The sequence below is a fragment of the Canis aureus genome, chromosome 29 (genome assembly GCF_053574225.1).
Source record: "Canis aureus isolate CA01 chromosome 29, VMU_Caureus_v.1.0, whole genome shotgun sequence".
Taxonomy (NCBI): Eukaryota; Metazoa; Chordata; class Mammalia; order Carnivora; family Canidae; genus Canis; species Canis aureus.
This window is the reverse complement of record NC_135639.1, coordinates 34004139-34029926: the sequence shown is the minus strand read 5'-3', so window position 1 is coordinate 34029926 and position 25788 is coordinate 34004139. Positions and strand designations below refer to the sequence as shown.

General features: G+C 33.4%; 1 protein-coding gene and 1 long non-coding RNA gene across 14 annotated transcripts in view; one reads left to right on the top strand and one right to left on the bottom strand.

Annotated features, from left to right (window-relative positions):
- Positions 1 to 25788, top strand: part of EXOC6 (exocyst complex component 6) — a 224396-nt gene that overhangs the window by 144471 nt on the left and 54137 nt on the right. For all 13 annotated transcript variants that reach the window (XM_077878373.1, XM_077878370.1, XM_077878372.1 and 10 more), the window contains 2 exons: positions 1507 to 1686; positions 23388 to 23529. In XM_077878373.1, the coding sequence (XP_077734499.1) occupies positions 1507 to 1686; positions 23388 to 23529 (322 nt within the window). The remainder of the gene's footprint in view (positions 1 to 1506; positions 1687 to 23387; positions 23530 to 25788) is intronic.
- The window catches only part of LOC144301396 (uncharacterized), a 29309-nt gene continuing 3526 nt past the window's right edge, over positions 6 to 25788 (bottom strand). Inside the window, exons 3-4 of the long non-coding RNA XR_013368222.1 lie at positions 16390 to 16432; positions 6 to 1238 (exon numbers count right to left, since the gene is read on the bottom strand). This is a non-coding gene — a long non-coding RNA (uncharacterized LOC144301396). The remainder of the gene's footprint in view (positions 1239 to 16389; positions 16433 to 25788) is intronic.

Here is a 25788-nt window from a genome sequence, read left to right as displayed (position 1 = left end):
TGGTAATTCTGGAAATCAGATTCTCCTCTCTTCCCAAGGTTTGTTGTTTTTTCCTGGTCGTTGGTTGGTTGATTGGTTGTGACTTTTCTGAATTAATTCTATAAAGTCTGTATACTTTTTCCTCTATGACCACTAAAGTCCCTGCTTTGTTAGCTTAGTGGCCAGCTAATGATTGGATGCAGATTTCCTTAAAAACCTGGACCTGATAAGTTCCCAGTCTTTGCTGAAGAACTATATGTGTGTATTGGCACATACCTTAAACACTCAGGCATTTGACAACTCTGCTTTAGGCTTCACTTCCTGCTTGTACAGAGCTTCAAGGTCAGTCATAGGTGAGAGCTGCTTAGAACCTTCTCAGTCTTTTCTGAGCTTATGCACAGCCCTATGCATGTATGTAGCCTTATAGAATCCCAGGAATATGTCAGAGCCTTTAAAGTCATCTATGGATATCTCATAGCCCAGTTTTTCCTTTCAAGCTTTTTAGTTAGTCAGTTGTGTGCCCTGTTATATACTGCCTCAGGCATATGTAATGTTAAATATTTGCCTTTAATTATTTTCAACAAATGTCTCCCGAGAAGACTTTTTGCACTAGACAAACCCCAATTTAAATCAAATAAAGACATCTCTATATGTGGGGCCTTCCAGGGAACCATCAGATAGTTGAAATAATGATAATTATCTGGATATGTGGTTTTGAAGGAGCTCCAACCCCGATCTGTCCCCTTTGATGACTGTCAGGCTACTAGTTTTTACCACAGTTGTGGGATGTTGATTTTCAAGGATACTACAGAGCTGGATCAGGGGAAGAAGAATGGAAATAAGGGCGCACTGAAACTGCAAAGCTCATTTTCTTACCAAGATATGGCTGTTTTTCTTGAAAGAACACTGTTTAGAATATTGCAAGTTTTGAATTAATTTCCAGAGTTCTGGAAAAGTTGATTTTGACAGTTTTTGCTAGTTTTATTGTTGGTTTTATGGAGGAGAGAATGTTTGGAGATCTTTGCTCTGCTGTTTTTGCATCACTCCCATCCTTTCCTATTTCCTCCTCTGAGAAGTTAACTATCTCTTTCTTTTTTTTCTTTTCTTCTTTTACTCTTAGCTTAAAACACCAGCAACTATTCCATTTCTTCTGTGACAGTCCAACTTTATTTTTCTCAGTCAGTGGATGGGGTGGTCTTCTGTGTTCTTGACAACTTCTGTTTTTTTCACTTCTGTTTCTTCTCAGGGTCTTCTTAAAGCTGTGAGAACAATTCAGAATTAATAACTTATAAATTATCCTACCAGACAAAAATGGAAAGGTGATAATGAGGTTGGGGGAAAAAGTGATGTCAGTCAAATAGACTTACTATCAGCCAAAAACCCAACATTTTTCATGGACTTCAAATAAATGACTAAAATAATAGACCAAGGAAAAATATAAAATTAATTTTAGAATTTTGAGAAAGCTTTTTAAAATTATTTTCTTCTATAATTGTTTCTAATTTGTATTATTTTGTTCTTTATCAGGATGCCCGACATGCAGCAGAAGGAGAAATATATACCAAACTTAATCAAAAAATTGATGAATTTGTTCAGCTTGCTGATTATGACTGGACAATGTCTGAACCAGATGGAAGAGCTAGTGGTTATTTAATGGATCTTATTAATTTTTTAAGAAGCATCTTTCAAGTGTTTACTCATTTGCCTGTAAGTATACAAATTTTTAAAAATTGTATTGTAATTTTTCTTACTAAAGTATATTTTAGAATTTAATCTTACTTTGAGGTTTACTTGTTCAAACCAACTTCCTAGCTTGAATATTTTCTTTCCATTATTATAGATCCATTTGTGAGGACTTCTAACTTGCCAGTTGTTTCAAGTTTTAATTTATTTTAATTTTATTTTTTTATTATTTATTTATTTATTTATTCATGAGAGACACAGAGAGAGAGTGAGTGAGAGGCAGAGACACAGGCAGAGGGAGAAACAGGCTCCATGCAGGAGCCTGATGTGGGACTCGATCCGGGGTCTCCAGGATCACGCCCTGGACTGCAGGCGGCGCTAAACCACTGCACCACTGGGGCTGCCCAATTTATTTTAATTTTAATTGGAATAACTAGAACTCTTTTTCTACCAAAACCAAAACAAAACCCTGAAATTCAATGTAGACTTAAATTGAAATAAACTCTAACAGGTGCAATTCTCATAAAAGTCCATATAATCAATGGCTTTTCCAGTAGAAAGGCGAAGAAATTATTCAATATTTTTAGGCCAGAGATTAAAAGAAAAACTGGAACATTGTTTTATCCTGATATATAGTCATATGTGCATCTATATTTTAAATAATCTATTGATGAAACGTTTATAAATAGCAGGGGCATTTGGGCATGAATAGGCTAGAACAGTGGATTCTTCAGATGAGGAATGCAAAGACCAAAGAGATTATGTTGGGATGAACATACTTTCATTAGGTATATTCAGAAATAATAAAACTACTATTAAAACATGAGTGGTGTAGTTTTGTACAAATAAAATAGGAAAAACATTTGTTGACCTTTTTATCTCATAATATGATTAGCTGAACATAAGAAAAAAAACAAACCTAGTTTGAAATAATAAAATATAGAAAGAAAAGAAAAAAAGATGTAGCTGAACACAAAAATATTTAATCTCAAGCCTACCCGACTACCTCTAACCATCTCTCTTGTTTAAAATGGAAAAAAAAAAAGTTATTCTCCTCATTTTTTGACTGTCTCCATCATGAGTTGCTCCAAAGGGCAATTGAGAATAGTTGAAGGCAGGTGTTGCTAAAAAACAAATAGGAGAATTTCCTAAAGAGATTTTAATAGTGTATGTGTGCCAAAGAACTTTTAGAAGCTTTCCCAGGGATTATATTATATTCCTAACTGCTGTCCTTCTGTTGAAAAGGGAACCTGTATATATGTTTAATTCTTGTTTCAACTAATTTCTAAAGAAAGTGTTCCTTAGGCACCTGAGTAGCTCAGCAGTTGAGCGTCTGCCTTCAGCTCAGGTCATGATCCCAGGGTCCCCGGGTCCTGGGATTGGGTCTTGCATATGGCTCCCTGTGGGGAGCCTTCTTCTGCCTCTGCCTGTGTCTCTGCCTCTCTCTGTGTGTCTCTCATGAATAAATAAATCTTTAAAAATAAATAAATAAATAAGTGTTCCTCATATAGTATGGATTAAATAATTGTTGAATTAATTTGAATTCATTTTGTCAGTATACATCCCCAGCCAAAAGCAAACTACAAGAATACACGTGTGTGCACACATATATACACAGATATACACACATCCTATTTTTATGTTGCAATATCTGTTTCACAGCTTGACACAATGTGAAAGGTAGGAATTTTGTGCATAAGTTAGGTAGAATTAAGAGAGTTTATATGTTAGAAATGGTTGGGGCAAATACCTTACTTCAGGAAGCTAACATCTGGAGAGAAATCCTGCTTTCTCTTAAGGTGTAATGTAGTAACACTGAGGGAAACAGACTCCTGGCCTAGCTAGATCATTCATGTAATCTATTATGGTATTTTGTATAGTTTTAGGTGATTCTTCATATGCCATTTTGGATTTTAATGTCATCTAAGAAAACTTTTTCTGTAAGGGAAATAAGCTTTTATACAATGCAGAGCAACAAATGCAATAATAAAATATAGGGCATGATTAAATAGAAAATTATAGTTCACAGCTAAGAAAACAGAAATGGACTTTAACAACAGTATATTCTTATTCAAGAAATAAAATAGAAACATAATTCCCAAGCAAAAATATTAAATTATTGACTGTAGTAAGTTTTAACTAGTGTTGATAATTATATTATGGCTTAGTATATTAATTTTCTGAAACACTAAAATTATATGTTCAACTATATTGTTTTCTTTTGAGTAAAGAACAGACGCAGTATTATTAAACAAATTATTTTTCTAAGCAGTATATGTTATATAAGCTACCATTTTTATTTTAATTTTTTTTGCTGTTGTTGTCTTTTGGTGGTTGAGGGGGTAAGAGGGAAAGGGAGAGGGAGAATCCCAACCTTGGGGGTTCTCGATCTCATGACCCTGAGGTCCTGACCTGAGCCAAAATCAAGAGTTGATTACTTAACTGACAAAGTCACCCAGTTGCCCCTATTTGAATGCTTTAAATAAAATAAAAATAATTCCTTAGTTACAGGTTACCCTGGGACCCAGATGGAGGAAGGGGCTTCTAGACTCCTTTAATTCTCAAAGAAGCTTCAGAAGATTATTTATCACATTTAGTTTCAAGTCAGCTTAAGCAAAAGTAGCTATCCCACTTACAGATACGAAGAGTTAAGTAGTGGCCATGTTCCCTGTCTATCCTAGTTTTGACATTGTTCAAGGTCAGTGCAGTGAGTTAGAGTCAGTGGGATCTCTAAGACCAAGGACTACTCTTTTGAATAGTGCAAGTATTGGCCATTAGTGTAAATAATTGGACACAGAAGTTGAGTCTGTGGGATAAAACTTTGATCCCCCCAACCCTAGAAAGTAACTAAAACAGAACACTTAGTATAAAAGCTCCATTCTTAGCTTCATTGCATATTTAGTTTTTGTCACTCCCTGCCACTGTTCCAAAAGAGTATTTTCTCAATCACAGGTAATTCGCTGACCACATTGCCTGGTACAGGTTGCATTGGTTCCCAAAAAGTCATAATCCAACCAATAGAATTTTGTTGTCTGCTCACAAGGTATGAGAACAATAGAAATTAATGGATAATAACGATTTTGATGGGAGACCAGGAAAAGAATTTTGTTATTTTCACTTTGTAACTACATTGTGGTAGCAATAGGAAGCTGTAGAATTTGGAAGACCACAATAATATTCACTGTAGGTATTTCTTATTTGTAGGGTTGGATGAGTGAGAGAGTTGGTATATTACTTCCCTCACCTGTTTCTCTTTACTTGCTCTGTTTTAGCCAGTGCAAGTTTATGTAGCAGATGAAAAAGTAATTTAGTATGCTTCTATATTAAAATATTTATTCATCTGCATTTCCCCTTGCTCTAGCATAGAGGCCAGGCTTTCCACTGACCATAGAAAGCAACAGCAAGCTAAATAGGCAGTATTTGCAGTAATGACTGGTATTACTTCATTACCCAAAATGTTAAGCTGCCCTGTTAAATATATTATCTGCCTCAAGGGAACTTGCCTTTTTCTGACTCAATTAAAGCAAACCCATTTATCTTTTATTGTTCTTGTGGACCAGGTTGCTGAAGTGAGGAGAGCATAGGATGGGATCTAGAATTAGAACAACTTATGCTTGAATTTTAGATTTGTGATTTACTAACCATGGGGTCCTGGCAAGTTGTTTAACCTCTGAACCTTTTACCTTTTGCAAAATAGGCATAATCCATTTTCCTATAAGACTATTATAGGATGAATTGAAATAGTGTCTAAAGATATTGCTTGTCAGGGTGCTTGGCATAAAGTAAGTATTAATAATAGATGTTAATTTTGTATTTTCTTCTCCTTTCTTCCCTCTGTTACTGTTTTAAGGTCTTTTGTAGTATTAGTTTCATTTTTAATATGCTTTACTTTTTTTCTTGTTGTATATATGCCTACATTTTAGCTTGATATTATTTAGCTCTGAGCTTTATACTTTTACATTATGTAGCCATTAAAACCTTTAATTGTGAAAGATATTCACTTTAGAAAGCATATTTATGTGAATACTTATAATACATTGTGGTAGCAATAGGACGCTGTAGAATTTGGAAGACCACAATAATATTCACTGTAGGTATTTCTTATTTGTAGGGTTGGATGAGTGAGAGAGTTGGTATATTACTTCCCTCACCTGTTTCTCTTTACTTGCTCTGTTTTAGAATATACTGCTTATAATGGCTAACAGATACCAGTGAAGTCTGTTTAGTATATGAAGTAAATATTATTTCATCCCTAAATTAATATTCTTGAATATACTGCTTATAATGGCTAACAGATACCAGTGAAGTCTGTTTAGTATATGAAGTAAATATTATTTCATCCCTAAATTAATATTCTTGGAATCAGCAGTTTTTACTATTTCATATGTATAAGTAGCCCTTCTTGTTTCTAGTATTCTTTTTCCTGACAATAGAAAATACAGCTAAGTATAGAAGAAATAAAAATTACCTATTAACTTGTCAAAGGATAACCACTGTTAACATTTTGACATGTATTTTCTTTCATATTGGCAAGTCATTTCCTTTTACACAATTATGAGACTTAATTTAAGTCTAATTTATAAGTAAGTTTCATTTTTTTAAAAATAAGATTTTGTATTAGCTAGAAAATTTAAAATGAAAGGAATTTTTTAAAGTATTAAATATTCATTCACCACTTGTACGTATGTAAATAGAAAAAGTTGTTGAGCAGCTTAAACATACCTAGTTATTTTTCATGACGACTGCCAAGTGGAACTCTAACTCTGTGAATGTACTGCTTTAAGACTCAGCATTGGGGCAGCCCTGGCGGCCCAGCAGTTTAGCGCCACCTTCATCCCAGGGTGTGATCCTGGAGACCCCGGATCGTGTCCCATGTCAGGCTCCCTGCATGGAGCCTGCTTCTCCCTCTGCCTGTGTCTCTGCCTCTCTCTTTCTCTCTGTGTCTGTCATGAATAAATAAATAAAATCTTAAAAAAAAAAAAAAAAAAGACTCAGCATTGGTCTGTTCCTAGAAAGAACAATGAACATTTCCTTTCTTCATAAATGCTAATAGTCATGTGTTTGTTTCAATAAAGATATTTTGTTGATTTATAACCACTAAAGGATATGTATAAATGGTAATAATGACTCTTTGATTTCTTCATATGTGATTGGCAAAGGAGACCCAATTTACCCAAATTCTATACTAACAAATGGTTATTTTTTACAGTAGAAGTCAATAGAGGATATGCATTCATGATTCAGTTGCACATATTTCTTCCTTTCTCAGAACTCTATTTTATCTTTAGCCATAATGTAATTTTCTTTGCTTATATTTGCTATTACGCTTGAGTTGTTAAGTAAACTAATCTTGTTTCTGTTTGAACTGTAAGCATCAACTTTTCTTCTAAGAAAAATAGCATTTTCCTTTGCTTTCAAATATGCTTAACTTTTGGTTTTCTGCATTAATAGAAATCTTGTGATGAATAGTAAAAAATTAGACATGACTTTAAAGAATAATGAATTTATCTTTGGTATCTTTATTATGAATAGATGCCTGGAAAGCTGTTTATTAAAAGAATATCTATTGGGGTGCCGGCGCTTGGGTGGTTCAGTCAGTTAAGCAACTGACTTTGGCTCAGGTCATGATCTCAGGGACATGGGATCGGATCAAGCACTGTGTTGGGCTCCCTGCTCAGTGGAGAGTGTGCTGCTCCCCCCTTCCTCTCTTAAATAAATGAAATCTTTTTTTAAAAAAAATCAAAGACTATCTATTAATAGAATCATTTCTCCCATATCTTTTTCCCTAAGATTAGAGATGCCTTACTACTGAGAGAATTGGCTTTAAAATAGTGATGGGAGGGACACCTGGGTGGCTCAGCGGTTCAGTGCCTGTCTTTGGCCCAGGGCGTGATCCTGGAGTCCTGGGATCAAGTCCCACATCGGGCTCCCTGCATGGAGCCTGCTTCTCTCTCTGCCTGTGTCTCTGCCTCTGTGTGTGTGTGTGTGTGTGTGTGTGTATCTCTCATGAATAAATAAATAAAATCTTCTTAAAAAAAGTAGTGGTGGGAATTATTATGGGAGCCTGTTCTGCACATTTCTTCCCAACTGTGCATTCAGTGACATCACATTAGTAGCCATAGGTAGGAGTAGATATAGACTGAGGAGATCAGCAAATCTTACAAATGAAGGCTTTTTTCCCAAGAGAATTGTTAAGCATCTATTAGCATAGCATTAAATACAGTGTATATTTTAAAACCACATTGCCAAAGAAAAATGGTTTACTTCTGATTAACAAGAAATAAATCAGAGTATGTGTTCAATAATAAAATTATAGTAGGAACTACTTTGAAGACAGGGAAATTATCTGATCTTTAAATTCTGTATCTACTTCCCCATCTAGTTCCCTTTTAAGGTTTTTTTCTTGTTTGGGTGTTTACTTTGAAGGATTTTTCCCTTGGCTTAATTTTTTGCTTTCAGCCATAAGTGTTTTGTTGATGGCCTAATTTAGTATCCTTTGTAAATTCTTTATGCTTTATGTATCTGGTGACACTAACTTCTTAATTTGCATTTTTATTTCCAAATATTTTGAAACATATTATGCTTGCTTTAAGTGAGAAACAAATATATATGCAATAATAAATGAAGATAATTTGGTCAGGAACAGAACTGTTCTGTTATGTAATGTAAATTTATATGTTATGTATGTTATGTAATGTAACTTGAAAAGTCATTCTCTCCTTGGGGCACCTGGCTGGCTCAGTGTGTAGAGCATATGAGTCTTGATCTTGAGGTCTTAGGTTCAAGTCCCACATGGATGTAGAACTCACTTAAAAAAAATTATTCTCTTCTTAAAAAATTTTTTCTGAAGATGCAGCACTATATTGAAAATTTTAAGATTTGGGGTCTGGGCCAGATTCTTCTAATTAGTGCTGTGAAAATAGATAAATCGTTTAACCTCTGGGTCAATTTGTTAATATCTGTATTGTTTCATAGAGCCTAAAATAAAGGTTGTTTTGTTAATACATGTACATAGAAATAAGTCAAATAGTCCAGAATAGTTTGGGATGGAAAGTAGCTCCTTCCTCACTCTTTCCTCATACCCAGTCCCACTTTCCCAGACTGCCATTTTTTAATGTATGTTTTTATTTCTTCTGGTGGTTATCTTAAAAGATACAGACTATCTAGTGATTCTCTGCTATGAAAGATACGCATGCATAAATATTTATACTCCTATTTTCTTGTTCCTTCTACTTTAGTCCGTATCTTAATTCTATGTAAGACAAAGATATGAGCTTCCCAACCCTTTGCTTTATTAGTTCTTTATCTACTATCTTTTGATAACTACAGAAGCCTTTGTCTCTAATTTTAATTGGACCAGTTGCTGTCTGGAATTGCTGGAATTGGTGTGTAGCTATTAACCTGGTGTTTTCTTTCTCTGCTCTTTGGGTAGGGAACTGTGTCCTGGATTCTGCATGTTTTTATTTCTTCACTGATTGGTTTTACTAAACTGCCTTATGACTTCCTCCTATTTAAATCCTTGCATATTGCAGTGTCTTCTGTCCTCATGCTTGATAGTTTAGCTGGTTATATAATTCTAGTTTGACTAGCTTTTTCTCTGATATTTTTCATGGCATTTCTCCATTGTCTTTTGGCATTTAGGTTTTAGGATTTGTTTTTTCTATATAATTCTAGTTTGACTAGCTTTTTCCCTGATATTTTTCATGGCATTTCTCCATTGTCTTTTGGCATTCAGGTTTTAGGATCTGTTTTTTCATTCTTAATATTCTGAAATGTCATGGGGATGTGTGGAAATGTGGGCTTTTATTTTAGTCACTTATCTCTTTACTTAGCAGCCCTCCTACAAAAACTGTGTTTCCTTTTTCAGTGTAGGAAGATTGTAATCTATTATTTTTTAGATAACTTTGTTCCCTCCAATTCTTATCTTCTCTTTTCTGGACTCATTTAGTTAGATGTTTGATTTCCCAGATTGATTCTTTTTATCTTTTATCTTTTTTTGTTCTGTGTTTTAGGAGACTTTCCCAATTTTATTTTTCAATGCTTCTATAAAATATTTTGTTAATTTAAATTTTTTAAGGAACCACTTCTGTTTTTAAGTGTTCCTTTGTCACAAAGTACTGTTCTTTAAAAAAATGAATATATTGTCTTTCAAATCTTCATGAGTATTAGAGGATTTTGTGGGGTGTTTTTGATGGGTATTTTCAGTTTCTTAAATTATCTGTATTACCCTTGAATAGATTTTTTTGTTCTTTATTTTGCTTATTCTCTTTTAATAAAGAAGGCACAGAGAGCTGATATGAGTTTACTTTGCTACTGTGTACATACCCTTTTCTTGGTCAACTGACCTACTCAATTCCCCTGAGTAGGAATTGACTGGGAATTTTTTAAAGATAGAGGATCATTTTGCCTAGGATTCTTTACCTTGGAGTGAGCAGGTATGGAGCTAATCATGAGATTGTGGCCTCATCTCTTCAGGGCCAACTTCATGTATGTGGGACCTATGCAGTTGCAGGGGATCTAGAGTTTAGAAGGCTCCTGCATGTGATTTGGTGCTCAGCTGTTGTTTTCTTGCAATTATTAATAATTTTTCAACAAAGGGCCCCACATTTACCTTTTGTACTGAGCTTCATAAATTATGTAGCCTTCTCTGCCTCTCTTTCCATTATTATCACTCCATGCCAGAATGAGCAGAGCTCTTTTTCCCTCTCTTCCTCATCCCTTCCACCTATGCCAGAAGCCTCAGCTCTCCTCTAAATGTTCTTTCATTATGTAAATTGCCTCTGCTCTGTAGGTAAGGGATCATTGGCATAGTTTGAGAAATCATTAATTACCTTCCTTATTTTTCCATCTCATTTCTCATTTCTGTCCTCTCTCACACATCTCATCTCTGGACCTCTCATACACAGCTGACTCTCAGGTCCACTGTAGTTCCCTGTTAGCAAATAATGGGCAGTATCTTTCTCTTCTTTGTTTCATCTACTTTCTGTCTTCCAGAAATAATCTCTTTATGAATTCCCCAAGCATTTTCATTTTCTCCACTCTTAAACATTTATTCCTTTTTTGCAATTCTGTGCTTTTTATTTCACTTCTATCTCAGGGCAGATGGGAAGCAAAGACATTAACTTAGTCTACCATCTTGATTCTGAACAACCTGCTTCCTTCTCTTTGAAGTAAAATGATTGGATTAAGTCATCTCTAGGGTCCTTATATATAATACTATGTTTCTGAGTATCATTATTTCATACAGTTGTAAAGTCCCAACCTAACATAGATTTATTTATTCTGGCACCTTATTTTCTCTTTAAGCCCTACCCTTTTATGTTCTTTATTCTTTGGTTCAAACTTTCTTCTGAGTTAGATATATGGGTTTACATGTCCTTTTACGTGACTGAAAATTGTAAAGGAGAATTTTAATAGTCATCTGTACAATCAGAGGTTTTAATCACCCTCTCTTTCATGTGACACCAGAAAGAATTATATAGAAAATACAGATTGTAGTTTTAAAATCATAATACAGGCAGCATTGAATACGCTTTAGTGCTTATCAAGTGAAAACATAACTGTATATTGTATATATATGCTTACAAATTGGTTTTCCTTATTTGGATATTAATTTTAAATATATGTAATGGTAATGAATCACATTGATCTGATTTTTTGCCCATAAGTCATAAAAATGATATGATGTGAACTATGATGAAAGCATACCAAGTCCTATGACTTACATGGCATTCATGTTAAATGTTGTTGCCAGACTTTTATTGACTTTTATTGGAAGTTAAATCTAGAAAGGACTTAGAGATTATCTGGAGTCTAGTCCAGTCTTCCAGAAGGGTGAGTTGTCTGGCTAACACAGTTGCCAGTCCACTGCTTACTAGGGTTAATTAGGATGATCGAGCTGGCTATTCCTCTATTACTGTTTGTGTGTGTGTATGTGTGTGTGTGTTTAACTCATTGGGTGTTTGGTGAAGAGGACAGCTTCCCACACAGAGGGGCACCTTCAATGTAGGCTATATCGGATGTTGGGCTGCCACTAATAAATAGATTTTGAATTTCATTGACCTAATATAATAAGGTTAAATCCATGTTTCAGGGTAAATATCTTTTTCTTAAAAAAATAATGCTTAAATATTATATAGTTTATTATCAGAATTTTAGAAGTAAATTAGATAATTTTTAAAACTTAAACAGTAAAAAAAAGTTAAAACTGGTAAAGTTCTTGGTATTTTAATACTAACTACTTGATTAGGTAAACAAGTTTGGAGGAGGATTTATCTGATTGGTATTGATGTAAAAATTCACATACAAATCTTCAAAATAAAATGATCACATTTATGTAATAAATTACTGCCTTTAAATTATAGCAAACACAGAGCCAGCTTGCTTGTTTTGTAGTGTATTTTGCTACTTTTAAACACTGCTTCTACTGCTATTGGAATACATTTTCCTTTTTTATTTGATTGCCTGGCTGACTTCCTTCTCAGACTAACAGCAGTGATCATGCAGCCATGACGGTAAGTAAATACAAGCCAAAGCTAGCATGTAAATTAGATAATAGTGAACTTCCTGCAGGCTTATTTTTCTCTCCTTAGGTATTAATAGTAAATCCTAATTATTTGGGCAGTATTTTTCATATGATTGTAGTTGTGTGGAAAACCGCATTTGAAGGCAACAAACAGTATTTATTTTGGTGAAGCAGTCGGGGATTCTCTGGCACTTGATTGCGAAAGTTAGTATTATGGTGCATCTGTGGTGAGTGCAGTGCTTTGGGAAGCCTCTCTGGTCACCTCATGCATGACAGGGCACAATTTGCAGATATTTTCCTCATCTGTAAAATGAGATCAATAAGAGTACATGCCCTATAGACTTTTGTGAAGGTTAAATGAGGTAGTATACATAAAATATTTAGAAAAGTGCCTGGCATATAATAAACACTCAAAAATATTAGTTATTATTATTACTTATAAGACTATTTATGCTTTTCCTGAGTGCCTTTTCTCTACAGACCTTTCCCAAACTCCACTTGTAGAAATCTATCTTGGTACGTAACCAAGTATGATTCATGACCTAGTGCAGATTTTTCTTTTTCACTCCAAACCCAGTACTGCTCTCCTGAATTGCCTTAGTTTTTATATTTTTTCATTACTTCATCATATTTTGCATTTTACTGTGTTTCTTGCTTCATTCCACCTCCAGTTGTGAGCTCTTAAGGGCCAAAATAAAAGCTCATAAGTATTTTCTGAGTGTGCAGATATTAAAAACTGTTACCTTAAAAAAAAAATCTCAATTAGCTTTTGGAATCTAAATGTTTCTAACATTTCTGTTCCTATTCCTATTATTGAAATTCAGATTTTATTATAATTGCTTTCTGATTAGTGTCTGCCAGTAGTCTCTCCTCACTTCAGTTCATCATACATACCAGTGCCAGATTATTCTTTCTAGAGCACAATCTAATCATATTTCCCTGTTGAAAAGCTTCAGAGTCTCTTGCTTATCTAAAGTAGAAATTTTACAGGCTAATGAAAAGAAGTTATGTCAGCGTATTTCCTGACCATTGCTCAACATGGGTATTCCAAGTAGAAAATTCATTGTGTCCTGGATCTTTCATTTTCTACCTTGGCTTCATTTATAACTGTAAAAATACTGACTCACTTCCCAAAGCATCTGTAATACTAACGCTCTTCCCAAAGCATTTGCTAATTCCACTTAACCATATGTGGATACTTTGTCCCACTTTTACATTACTGTTTATATTTTGTCATATTACTATAGCTGTTTGAAGACTTGCCTTCTTTCCACTATTAGAATTTAATCCCTTTATGTCAGGAACTATTATCCACTCATTGTATCTTCTGTAGCACCTAAACAATATTTTACACAGAAGAAGTGCTTGATAAGTATTTTTTAAGTTAACAAGAATGAAATAGTAAAGAAATAGACTGTTATAAAAATCATTTTCTTGTATGCATTGAGTGTAAAAAATATACTTCAAGAATCAGAATTTTTGAATCAAATTTATTTGTGAAGTACACAATACTTTCTAGTTTTGAAGAGAAAGTTTATAGTCTTATTCACAGGAAAAAATTTGGAAAATGTCTGTATGAAATTTATTTAGTACAGGTGGTGTCAGTACTGATTAAAGATATTTGTCTGTTTACTCTTTCCTTGCACATCTCCATGAAAGAATAACATAATAATTCAAATTACAACTCTTTTCACACCTGTAAATTGCGTAGTGATTTAAGCAAAATAAAAGACCTGAGAGTACCAAAATAATGGTTGTGAATTCCCAGCACTAAAAACACTGAAGAGACAGATCCTCAGGCTTTCACTTCAGCCTTTTCTTCATTTGTGTTAAGTACTTCGAAAGCTTGTTTACAGGTTTCCAGCAGATAAATCATACACATGTTCAAAATACAGAAGTCATGTTCAGAAGTGATACTGATTCTGCTGTCCAAAAAAGCCCCTCAGATTGTTTCTTGTCCTCTATTTATGAAGGCAGGGATAGATTTGAGGATCAGGTTTATATTAATTGGCATGAGAAATTTTAAAATGTTTGACACTTAAATATTCAGTGTTTTGAAAAAATTACTTATATGAGATAGTTCTTTGGTGATAAATGAACTAATGATAAATGTCTAATGACATTTTTGTTATTCTTTTCCATACTTTATAAAAAATTAATTCAATTAAGTACAAACCAGGGCAGCCCGGGTGGCTCAGCGGTTTAGTGCCACCTTCAGCCCAGGGCCTGATCCTGGAGACCGGGATTGAGTCCCATGTCAGGCTCCCTGCATGGAGCTTGCTTCTCTCTCTGCCTGTGTCTCTGCCTCCCTCTGTGTGTGTGTGTGTCTCATGAATAAATAAATAAATAAAATATTTTTAAAAAGTACAAACCAGTAATGGTACATTAGTGCACTGGAGATAATTAAAGAACTTTGAGAGAGAATATAAATGAAAAAACTGAAAACAGTCAGCCCACTCTTAGAAATAGAATTTGTATTTTTTCTTAGGCTTTTTATTTTTTTAATTTGTAGTTTTTTAAGTAAGCTTTACACCCAACATGGGATCTGAACTCATGACCCTGAGATTAGGAGTTAACATGCTCCACCAAATGAGCCAGCCCTGGCCCTCTTAGGTTTTTTCTTAAGCTTTTTGTTAATGTAATAAAAGTTAAGTGATTGTCACTACTGCAAGTTAATTGAAAGAAAAAAAAATCACTTTTTAGTTGAAAATGAACATAGTTGAATTTTATAACTTTAATCCTTTCATTAAATTGATGCTAGCCAGCATCATGGTGAGAGATTTAATTGCATTAAGTTGTATTCTGTGTGTGTGTGTGTGTGTGTGTGTGTGTGTGTATAGCATAGCACAGTTAAATATTTCCTGCTGTCAAAGGTTGTAGGAAACAGCATTTTGATTCAGGGCATAATTGGAAGAAGTAGTAGTGATAAAAGGCTTTTAGTTTAGAAGGAAACACGTGAGAGATTTAGTAAAAAGCTTATGGATTAGGAGAGAACTCTAAGACCTGACCAGTAAGTAACAGATCAGGGAGATATAAATGAAAATAATTAGAATGGATTATTATCAGTCCATAGACCAAATGTATGTATATGTATACAGATATATACATATGCACACTTAAAAAGATTCTGTAACTTTACTCTTTAACAGCTATCAGTGAAATAGACTGTATCATTGGTGATGGCTTTATGAGCAAGGTACCATTCTGAACAGGAAGAATCAGTACTAAAAACAAATGAAAATGCAGTGTCTGGCAGTTTTACTACCAGGTGGCAACAGAGAATTCATGTTAAGAAAGTTAATTGAATTTTTGCAGATAGGAATGGTAAATGGTATCTAGGAATGCAAATGGTATCTTCCCCTTTAAACCTGTATCCCACAATGGAAAGAAAAATATAGAAGATAATTTTTCCCCAAAGTTAAATGGACAATAGTTGAAATGGGATGATATTTACATCCATTTACATATTTAGATAAATTAAAATAAATTAAATTAATTAATTTTAACTTAAATTTATTATTCTTCCTTCTTTTTTGGTATGTTTTTTCCTATTTAGGGACTAAAATATGTGGTTAAGAGATTGAGCTTGAATTATGTTTTATGAGCAAACAAAGGCAGCAAAAAAGGAAGTCAGATCCTCTAAAGAGAAAGATAGGAAATGGTAGCACAGATGGAGTTGGAAGTTTCCTGTCTAAGCCTCTATCCAGTGATGCCAAAGAGCCTGTTTTTCTTTTTTTTCTTCTCTGTATGGAGCCTACCAGGAAAGGAAAAGGGTGAAGATAGAGCTGATGGGAGAGGTAGAACAGCCTTGGTGCATTTATATTTACAGTATGTTAGCAGGTCAGAGATAACAAAATTCATCAGACCACCATGGTGATATATATTTATAAAAAACTTATGTAAGGTGCTATATATGAAGGGAAGAAGATTGAACTTTGGGAAATCCCACCAAAGGAACATGTTCAGACAAATATGAAATATAGGGAATGAATTCAGAAAATGAGCAACATTTTAATCTCTTCCTTTTCTTTCATTCAGGAGACTTTAGGCATTGTAGGAAAGCTGTCATGTTCTTTTAGATCTTTTACTTATGAAAATTGGTATGTTAAATGTAGCACTGAGATTAAAACCTCTGTCAGTTCTTTGGAAACAAGAAGAGAGCAGTTGGCAAAGGCCTACTGTAGATATCTGTAAGGACTTACTCTTTACTCTGAGTATTGCTGAATGTCATTTGCAAGATGGTCTCTAGAAAAAAAAAAAAGGTAATTAGATAACTTACCTTGATCACTCCCTCCCACTTTGTATAGGTTTTGTCTTTTTAAAATCTATATCCTCCCTCCACTTGATTCCTCTCCCTTACTCTTAAAAATCCCATTCCTCAACTGGAAGTGAATCTAAAAGTATCTACCCAAACCCCATTCCCACATTCTAGGACAGCCCTGTGAAATTACTTATTCAGGAAGTCCTTGACATTCTGGGTGAGTATACCCCAAAACTTTGAGAATTTTCAAATTTGAGGATACTGCTATGCCATGTAATTTCTTTCAGAAAATGCTGTGAAATATAACTGAAAAGTATAGACTTCAATAAGAGTTATTTTATCCATGTCAACTAACAGAAGACAGCAGAGCCACACTGAATTGGGAGGTTGGGACTTTGTATTCAGTCTCTGAGTGATAGATACCCCCCATACCCATTTCATAGAGCATGTTATTCAAATATGTGCCTCAGCAAATGAAGCCCTACTTGTACTGGACTCTGAAATTCTTAAAAGGTTGAAGCCTAAATTTCAATCCTTGAATAACAAAGGCCTGCTTTGCACTATACTTTATATATATGGCAGCATTTATGATATGTCAGCTACCTGCCTACATATATTAATAAGAGAGTCATTTGGCTTGAGTGACATTTGTCCATTTTACTATCATCTGGAAAGTATTTATATTGTCTAACGTATTAGTGATTCTGGCAACTTCTTTGCAAATTTTAATTTGTACTGGGATTGCAAACTGTAGTACATTTTAATGATTAAATAGCCTTAATACTCTAAGCTGGATGCTTATGTAAAGAAATGAGGATATGACTCTGCTATCAGAGAGCTGTTGCTTTTAGAACCGTTCTTGGGATGCTCCAGTATTTCACTCTTATTTCTGTGACTTAGCCATAGTAATCAGTCACCACAGGGAAAATTACAGCTCATCTTTAACTTCCCCTGCTTTTCTTATAATTGCCAAGTGAGGAAACTTATAGAGCCCTAATATTTTATTGCTTCCCTACTTAACATATGCCTAACTGCCCAATTTTCTATTAACAAGTAGATATAAGAGGAACAGGGAGACCTGGGTGGCTCAGTGGTCGAGCATCTGCCTTTGGCTCAGGTCCAGGTCATGATCCCTGAGTCCTGGCATCAAGTCCCACATCGGGCTCCCTGCATGGAGCCTGCTTCTCTCTCTGCCTGTGTCTCAGCCTCTCTCTCTCTGTGTCTCTCATGAGTGAATAAATAAAATCTTAAAAAAAAAAGAGGAATAATGCCTGTCAGCTTCCACACAACATAAACTAGCTTCCTCTTCTTGTCAGTCTGGGCAAAAGTGCATGCAGCTTTCACCATTTTATCTTGATTTCTGATATTCTCAATTGCTTGGAAGCAGAGGCATTTCTTTAAAACCTTGACTTCTTCTAGACTTTGCTTTGCTTGTCTTTGCATTCTCTTTCCACCTATTAAAGGTAAAACAAATTGGAAGATAGCATGGACCTGCCATAACATCAACAGTGATACTTACAGAAAGCTAAAAATCTGGATATTACATGTCATCTAAGGCCATGTTCAAAAGATTAAAAAAAAAAATTAAAAGGCCACCAAAATTTGATGAGCCCAGTGGTTGGAATAAGGAAGTTTTGAGTGAAAGAGAAATTGCCATATATTATAGCTGTCCTAAAATTTTCCCAGTTTGGGGAAATTTTTTTCTTGACTTTAAGATAATTGTGTTCTATTTAATCTGTATGCACGTGTGTGTCCCCATGTCTCCGGGAGCACGCATTTATGTTAATCTCATATCCTTATGATTGGGAATTTTTAGGAGAAAAGCCTGAAAGGGGAGAATGTGAATTTATACTTCACTGCAGAGATTATGGTTTACTGATGTGGTAACCACTTCTTGTGGGGTTAAAGCTACTTTAGGTAGGGACAGAAAGAGTATGAGAGGAATATAGAAGTCTCAAAGAGGTATTTTGGAGAATGTTGAAGGTGTTTAGAGTTGGGTGTATTTGTGTATTTCGATAGACCTATGAATGCTTTTGGCATAATCTCAAAAATCTATCTTCAAGATAGTGTTAAAATTGTTATTAAAACTCACTGAAGGAATTCATCTTGATATTTAAACCTTTATAACTCATCCATTCTGTATTGGGAATGAGACATTTCAGTGTTACATATGTCAGTGTTAGAGTGTTCAGCCAGAAGCCTATTTTACTAGAAAAGAGAATCTTTGTGCATTTGTGAAGTCATTTTAGGGAAATTTTCATATTTTATACTAATGTTTTAGGTATGTTTTTTCCTGACTTATTTAATCAGGACTTTTAAACATATTATTAAAATAATTTAAATTAAAAATTAATTAACATAAGAGCAAGATGTAGTTTTATATAATAAAACTCTAATGTTTTTTTTTACTGTAATGGTTTTTATATAAAAACAGAAGGTATAATAAATTTCATAAGTTAAAATACCTACTTTTTAACTAGGCATCTTTTTTCATATATCAGTTAGGAAATTATTTCTAATTTTAGTGTTTACTTCACATTTGATGAAAGACCTCACTCTCTTAGTCAAACTATTTGTCTTAAAAAAGGCTAAATACATTGTTGGCCTTTGGGAGACTGACCAGTTCATCAATGCTTCCCTTTCTCTTTTGCTTTAACTCTGGAAACACTATTTCATCGTCTTAAGTGGAATTTATGTAGCAAACTGAGAGGCAGTGAGTCTGAATATTATGGTGCTATTATACCACTTTAATTTAAATAGCTTAAAAAATTAATAACAAATAATTGTAAAACACCGTACAGAATCAGAATTAATTAATAAGTTCTTTTGCCAGTGTTAGATTTAATATTCAAATTGACCATGGTTTTATTTGTTTTCCAGATTTTTCTGACAAGAGTTACATAACCTTTTAAAGCAAAATCTGTTACCAATTTAAAGAATAATAAATGCAATGCACAATATTTTTGAGTCTATATATTTCTTTTTACTTAAATAAAAAAGTAGTTTATTGTGCAAAGTTGACCTTTTGTGGGAATATAAATAAAGTAAAGTGGATTCTCCTGGGATCATTAAGGAAGGGAGACCAATGCAGAAAGAATGGTTGTGATTTCAAGAGCACATTTTTATGTTAAATGTGGTTGAGAAAGAATGAAAGCAGTATTGAAAAATGGTTTCAAATAATTACTGTTGAAATCAAACCTTTCTTTTTTTATTAGATCTTTGAAATAAGAGAATGGTGAGACAGAAATGAAAACTTCAAATGAAAATTTAAATGTGTCAAATTAGTTTTTAAGTATTCTACATTTCTTCTATTGTTATGAGTAGGTCTATCAAAATATTACTTTGAAACCAAAACAGTTTTGAGCCAAAATCTAATAAAATCTGTTGTATTTTTGTTACCATGTCATTTTGTGGTGTTTCAAAGGAAATGGAGTATCTTTATCCTAATCTATAATAGTAAATTATTTTAGAAATTTGGCTTGACATACAAACAGATGTGTTTTCTTGAGTCCTTTTAAACTGAGGGTTAGTGGTTTGTGGTTTATTGTTCCTGTGATTGGCATTAAAAGCTTTATTTCACAGCTTGCAGTGAGGGACTATAGGGTAGAGAGTGGCTGTGTTCCACAAACTAAATTCAAAAAGTGTCAATCAAGGTCTCACATAGGTTGCTTAGAGAATGAGTTTTCTTACTGATTTCACCAAATGTCGCCTCATGCTGTCTTTGATTGGCACAGCCTGGCAGGGAGGATGGATGAATCTGTCACCGACTGGTTAATTGTGTTGCTGGTCTCAGTCTGACATCAGGTCTTTGACTCTTAAGTGGCTCAATACAAAACAAATTAGCAGATTGTAGTCATATTTCTCATTCTATATGCTTTGACTTTGTTGAATGCAGTCCATAAATCATATTGACTGACACACAAGTAAATGATGAAAGCTGCTTTTGAGACATGGATCTAGAAAGCAGCACTGTGAAGGTGCCATGGAAGGATGCATATGGTTGACCCTTTGGGAATTTCCTAGGAGCCAAATGTCTCCTTACCACAATTGTTCTTAGAAGAAAAGCTTTGGGGTAATGCAAAAAGGATCTAATATGTCAGCAGATTCTCTTTTACAAGTTCCTTTGAAATCTAAGAAGTTTGTCTAAGGGTTTTCTCTCTTTGCAAGTTGTTTTTCAGCAAAATGTTAGAGGAGGGTAAAAAAGGAGTTACCTTTAAAAGTTTGGCAGGTGTTTTTACTTATTGAACTTTGTGTTAAAGAGAAAGAAAATGTTAATAGTAGTTGCAATTAATTTTTCAGATGAAGGCTGCAGAAATTCCTACGTGCTTGAAATATATTCATTATTTTGGTTTTGTTTGTTAAAAAACAGCATTTCTAATGAAAAAGGCTAGTTTTTAAAGATAGTTGCAAACGCACTTAGATTACTTTTGTTCTAGAAAATGATAATATTAAGAATGTCCACAATAATAGTAATAATAATGTTCAGAAAGGGGTGTTCTGGTTATACCAAAGTGTGCCAAGGGCTATAGGCATCAGAAATGAATTGCCGAAGGTGTTTTTTGGATGTGCAAATATTTGAAACTTAAAAATTTTCTAAATATAAGTCATAGATGGACTTAAGGATATTTGTGCATATTTTATAGATAGGAAGTAAACATGTTAAAAATGTATTATTTTATAGAATATAACTTTTTAAATATTTAAAGAATTCAAACCTTTGATATTAACTTTAATTTTGGGCTTTAGAAAGACTTTATTTCATTTGAAAAATTTTTTTTCATTTGAAAATTTATAAAATATAAGAAATATTTTAATCTTATGTCTTTGAGAACAATAAGCCTGTATTTAATATGCATTTCAGAAGAAATTTGGTGTTAGGGTTTTATTATCATATATGTTGTTTAAACAAAAAGCTAAATTTGCTCGCGCACACATGTGTATGTGTGTGTGTGTGTGTGTGTGTGTGTGTGTGTTTTCATTACCTATTTCCACCAAGATTATGGAACAGTCTGTATTTCTGTACTCTTACCATCATTTTTGGCTCCAGTACTGTGGTTATATAGTCACTTCTAGCATCTGAACCCATGTTGAATTTTAAAGACCACCTTAAAATTATATTACTAAAATTGTGCAGTGTGTTTACTTTTGAAATGAATATAATAATAATTATAGGGGGCAATTTATTAATCTTTTGCAGTTGGTATATTACAGGGGCAACGTAAGTAGGACATGGAGCTGATTGGATGGAGAAGTACATGAAACTAAAATGCAGTAGTTGTTCCATTAGGTCAAAATTACATTTCCATTAAGTATTTTTCAAGCCTACTATATGTAATTAAATGACATGTCATTGATTTCTCCTTTTTCTATGTTTTTGTCCCCCTCCCATTCATATTGATATGGTGCTTGAGGAATGGAGCTGCATGTCTCCCAGACTAATTCCTCTTGGGTTTGAGGGATCTTGAAGCATGCTGGGTTTTGCATTGTTTGTTACATTCTTTTTTGGCAGTTCATCAGTATCTGTCAAATATATTGTTTGCATTGGCTTTTATCTCTAAAGTTTTTGATTAAGAAATTAAGATTCCATTTCAGATAGTTTTTCACTGCTAAGTTTCTGAAAGCTAAAGACATATTCATAAAAGCTGCTTCATTTCTAGTCTGACTTTAAATGTGTAGTTTAATGAACAAATGTTCTAATAAACATCTTAAAAATATAGTTATGTTCTTTTCTAACAGATCAACTCTGTAAATATTTCTGTACCAATTTAGTGAAACATTTATGTTTAGGTTTTTACATCATTTTGTAGCTTTATTGGCCTTTTTGAAAGTAGTAAAAAACATAATTATCAAATAGCATTGAGTAAATATTTATTAATGCAAATGAGGCAAAACATGACACATTTTCCAAAAGTCACTATTTCTGACCATATTTATAGATCTTTGAATCCTATCACAGAAGTCAATCCATCACCAAATCACATGGTTGTAGGTTGAAGAGAGCAATACTAGGAGCAGTATTACACTAGAAAACTGTACATGAGAGAGTCTTTATAATATTTTAAGCTTTTAATTGGAATACAGAATCCGTTTAGATTAACAGTTTATACTAAAAGTGATGTTGTGTGATTCAGCTTTGTAATCTAGAGGCTAAATACTAGAAATTATAATTTTTAAGAAAATATAGCCTTAAGACTATCAGTGAAAATTTATGTAGTTTTTAGGAGCTTACTGTAGTATAAAATATTTTATAATGTTATATATAGTGAAAGAAAAACACAAGTATTTGTAGTTATTTAACCACATTTCTAAATAATCAGATGATTTAAAAACTAAATGTAGATCTGTAGATGATTTTGAAATCATATTGGTAGGCAAGCTCCCCTCCCCTCCAGCTAATTGAAGCTATGCTACAAACCAGTGTTCTAACTAGAAGAACTTATGATTCCAAATAAATTTTTAATTTAGGTACAGTTTAAATGAAAATAAATTATATTGCTTATTAACTTTATTCTGACTTGGTTATATAAAGCAGAGCTTAAAGAACATCATATGAATAAAATGTTCTGTCAATATAATTATTTTATGTCATAAATGTCATATTTTAATGTGCATTTTTAAAAATACTTGGGACATTTCAAGAGATCTAACATAATAATTCATGGATTTTTTACTTGTCTTTTGATTTTCCTGGGTACAATTAGAACTTTAATGATATTTATGTTCTAAGAAGGACAAGTAAACAAGAATATAATTTTTAATTCTTATGCTAAAAAGTATAGCTGCTTAGAATACAGAAATAGAAAGGCCAGTTGATCACTGTTGTACCCCCAAGAAGACAATAAAAAGAATGTCAGATATAGAATTTTTCTGATACTTTGTGGTGTATTTCTATGTTTGTTTATTTATTTATGTTTTGGTTTTAATATTTGTTTTAAACAGGGGAAAGTTGCTCAGACTGCTTGCATGTCAGCCTGCCAGCATCTGTCAACATCCTTAATGCAGATGCTATTGGACAGTGAGTTAAAACAGATAAGCATGGGAGCTGTTCAGCAGTTTAATTTAGATGTCATACAGTGTGAATGTAAGTACCTTATTAAATCTCATGCATTTCTAGGAATCTGTATTTAAATTATATGGGAAAAAAATGGCACATAAAAGAATGACTCAGAAAAGAGAGAAAAGACCTGAATCAGTGAAATTTTCAGCCTTTGAAGCAGTTTCTTTCAAGAAAAATATCTCAGTTTCAATTTAAGAGCTCTAGCACTCCAGAAGCACTGAAGTGGTTCTATACAGACTGGGATAATTGAAAAGATGATTCATTTTTCTCCTTATTCCTTTTTCTGGTCATTCTTGCCAGGACGCTCTAAATACTGGTCATCAATGGCTGAAATCATTCTAACTTTGTCAACTTACTTTCTGGATAGGTATCTTTTTGGATACTTGCTGCAGGGATAATTTTAGGACCCTGCATTCCAAACAAAGCTTCTTTTGAATTCTGAATTTTTGGTTCTCATTCCCCCTCAATTTCTTAAGCCTTTACCTTTGCTATTTTTTTTCACTGTTTTCTTTAGGTAAGAGCTGAGCAGATTCTATAATCTCTCTGTAATTCCATTCTGTTTTCTTTAGGTAAGAGATGAGCAGACATTAGCCAGTCTGCTTCAAAACTGGATATGCTGTTTGGTTATTAGCTTTGTAATATATACTTCTGGATGTGGGTTTTATCACCATTAAGTTATAGCTCTTTAAATAATTAAATGATGAAAATCCCTGGTTGACAATGGAGTCAGGCACCACTGTTGATAAATTGAAAATCAGTGGGGGACAAGAAGGATTATAAAATGTCTGTCTGAGACAAATATTACAATAATATATTCTGTATGAAAGACATTGAAAATATCAGCGACTTGGAACTGAAGCAAGAGTGACTGGTAATTTTTCAACAAATATAAAATATCTGTCCACTGTGTATAAGGCATTCTACTAGGGAAAACAGAGTTCATATTAAAATGAATAGTTATCTAAGCTATTTGATCAAGATCAGTTTGCTGAGCAAAACAATAAGTCCAAAGTTTTTAAAAACTTACCTATTTCTTAAACAAAAAAAAAAAAGAAATGCTTATTTACAAAGGAAAAGAAAGTTAGTTTTTCCTTAGGGAAGAGGACTTATTTTCTTTTCCTAGGAAGCATTTCTGTTTCCTCTCGTTAGAAAACCTTTATTAGCTAGTTTGGTTAAAGGAAAGGAAAGGAAGGGAAGGGGAGGGGAGGGAAGAAAAAAAGAAAAGAAAGCCCTTTATTATATATCTTTCTCAAAATACAGCTATCATTTAAAAGTGGTATTTTTTATTTTTTAAATATTTATCAAAATAATACTTTTTTTTTTTTTACAAATTTCTAAGCTCAAAATAATTGTTATTCCATTCTATAAATAGTTTGAAACTGATTTTTCTTGGTAAGTTCTATAAAGTTTGTCTTAATAAGATCATTACAGTATGACATTACAATGTAAACATCTTACATAAATATTGCTTGAGGTATTTTGTATTATTACATCGTTAATGTGTTTTCAAAATAATTAGGTGGCTGAATACTTTATTGGCATTTGGTTGTATCTTCTCAGGTGTTTTGTTCAAAAATGGAAATTACTGTTTGGCTAGTCAGCTCTAGGTATCTAGATCTTCTGTGTTGTCTTCCCTCTCCATAAAAGGCTAGTCTAGCTGTGCTCAACAAAATCTTTGCTTCTCTATCCTTCCATAGATAGTTTCTACCTTTAGTTAACTTATTTGGGTGGAGTTATTAAAGGCTGCTTTTAAAATGCTGATTTTTTTTTTGAAGCACTATTCTCTTGGAAGAAACCAAGAAAAGAAAGGTCCTAAGGATGAGCCATAACTCAGGAAATCTAGGTTTAAGTACAAGAAGGGTAAACCTTATTAGCCTGATGGGAGCCAAGGTTTAGGCACTATAGATATGGGAAGGGAGAGACCAGGATTCAAAGAAAACCACATAAGATAACTCAGCTTCCTTTAAGGTTATGCTTACGATTCACTCTGCTCCTTAATACTTATCATGTTATTATTTAATCATTACTCACTTAATATAGTATCATGCATTCGGTACTAACTGAAGAAATGTAAACCAATATTATATTTTCCATGTTTATTCCACTATCTTTCTGGTGCAAAAGAACTCTACCCCCTATCATGAATTTAGTGACTGATTCATAAATCACTTAAAAATGAAACTTAGCTTTTTTTATTGAATATTTTTAGAGAATTAAATTTGCATCTTATTTTAAATAGTATTTTTGGGGATCCCTGGGTGGCTCAGCAGTTTAACGCGATCC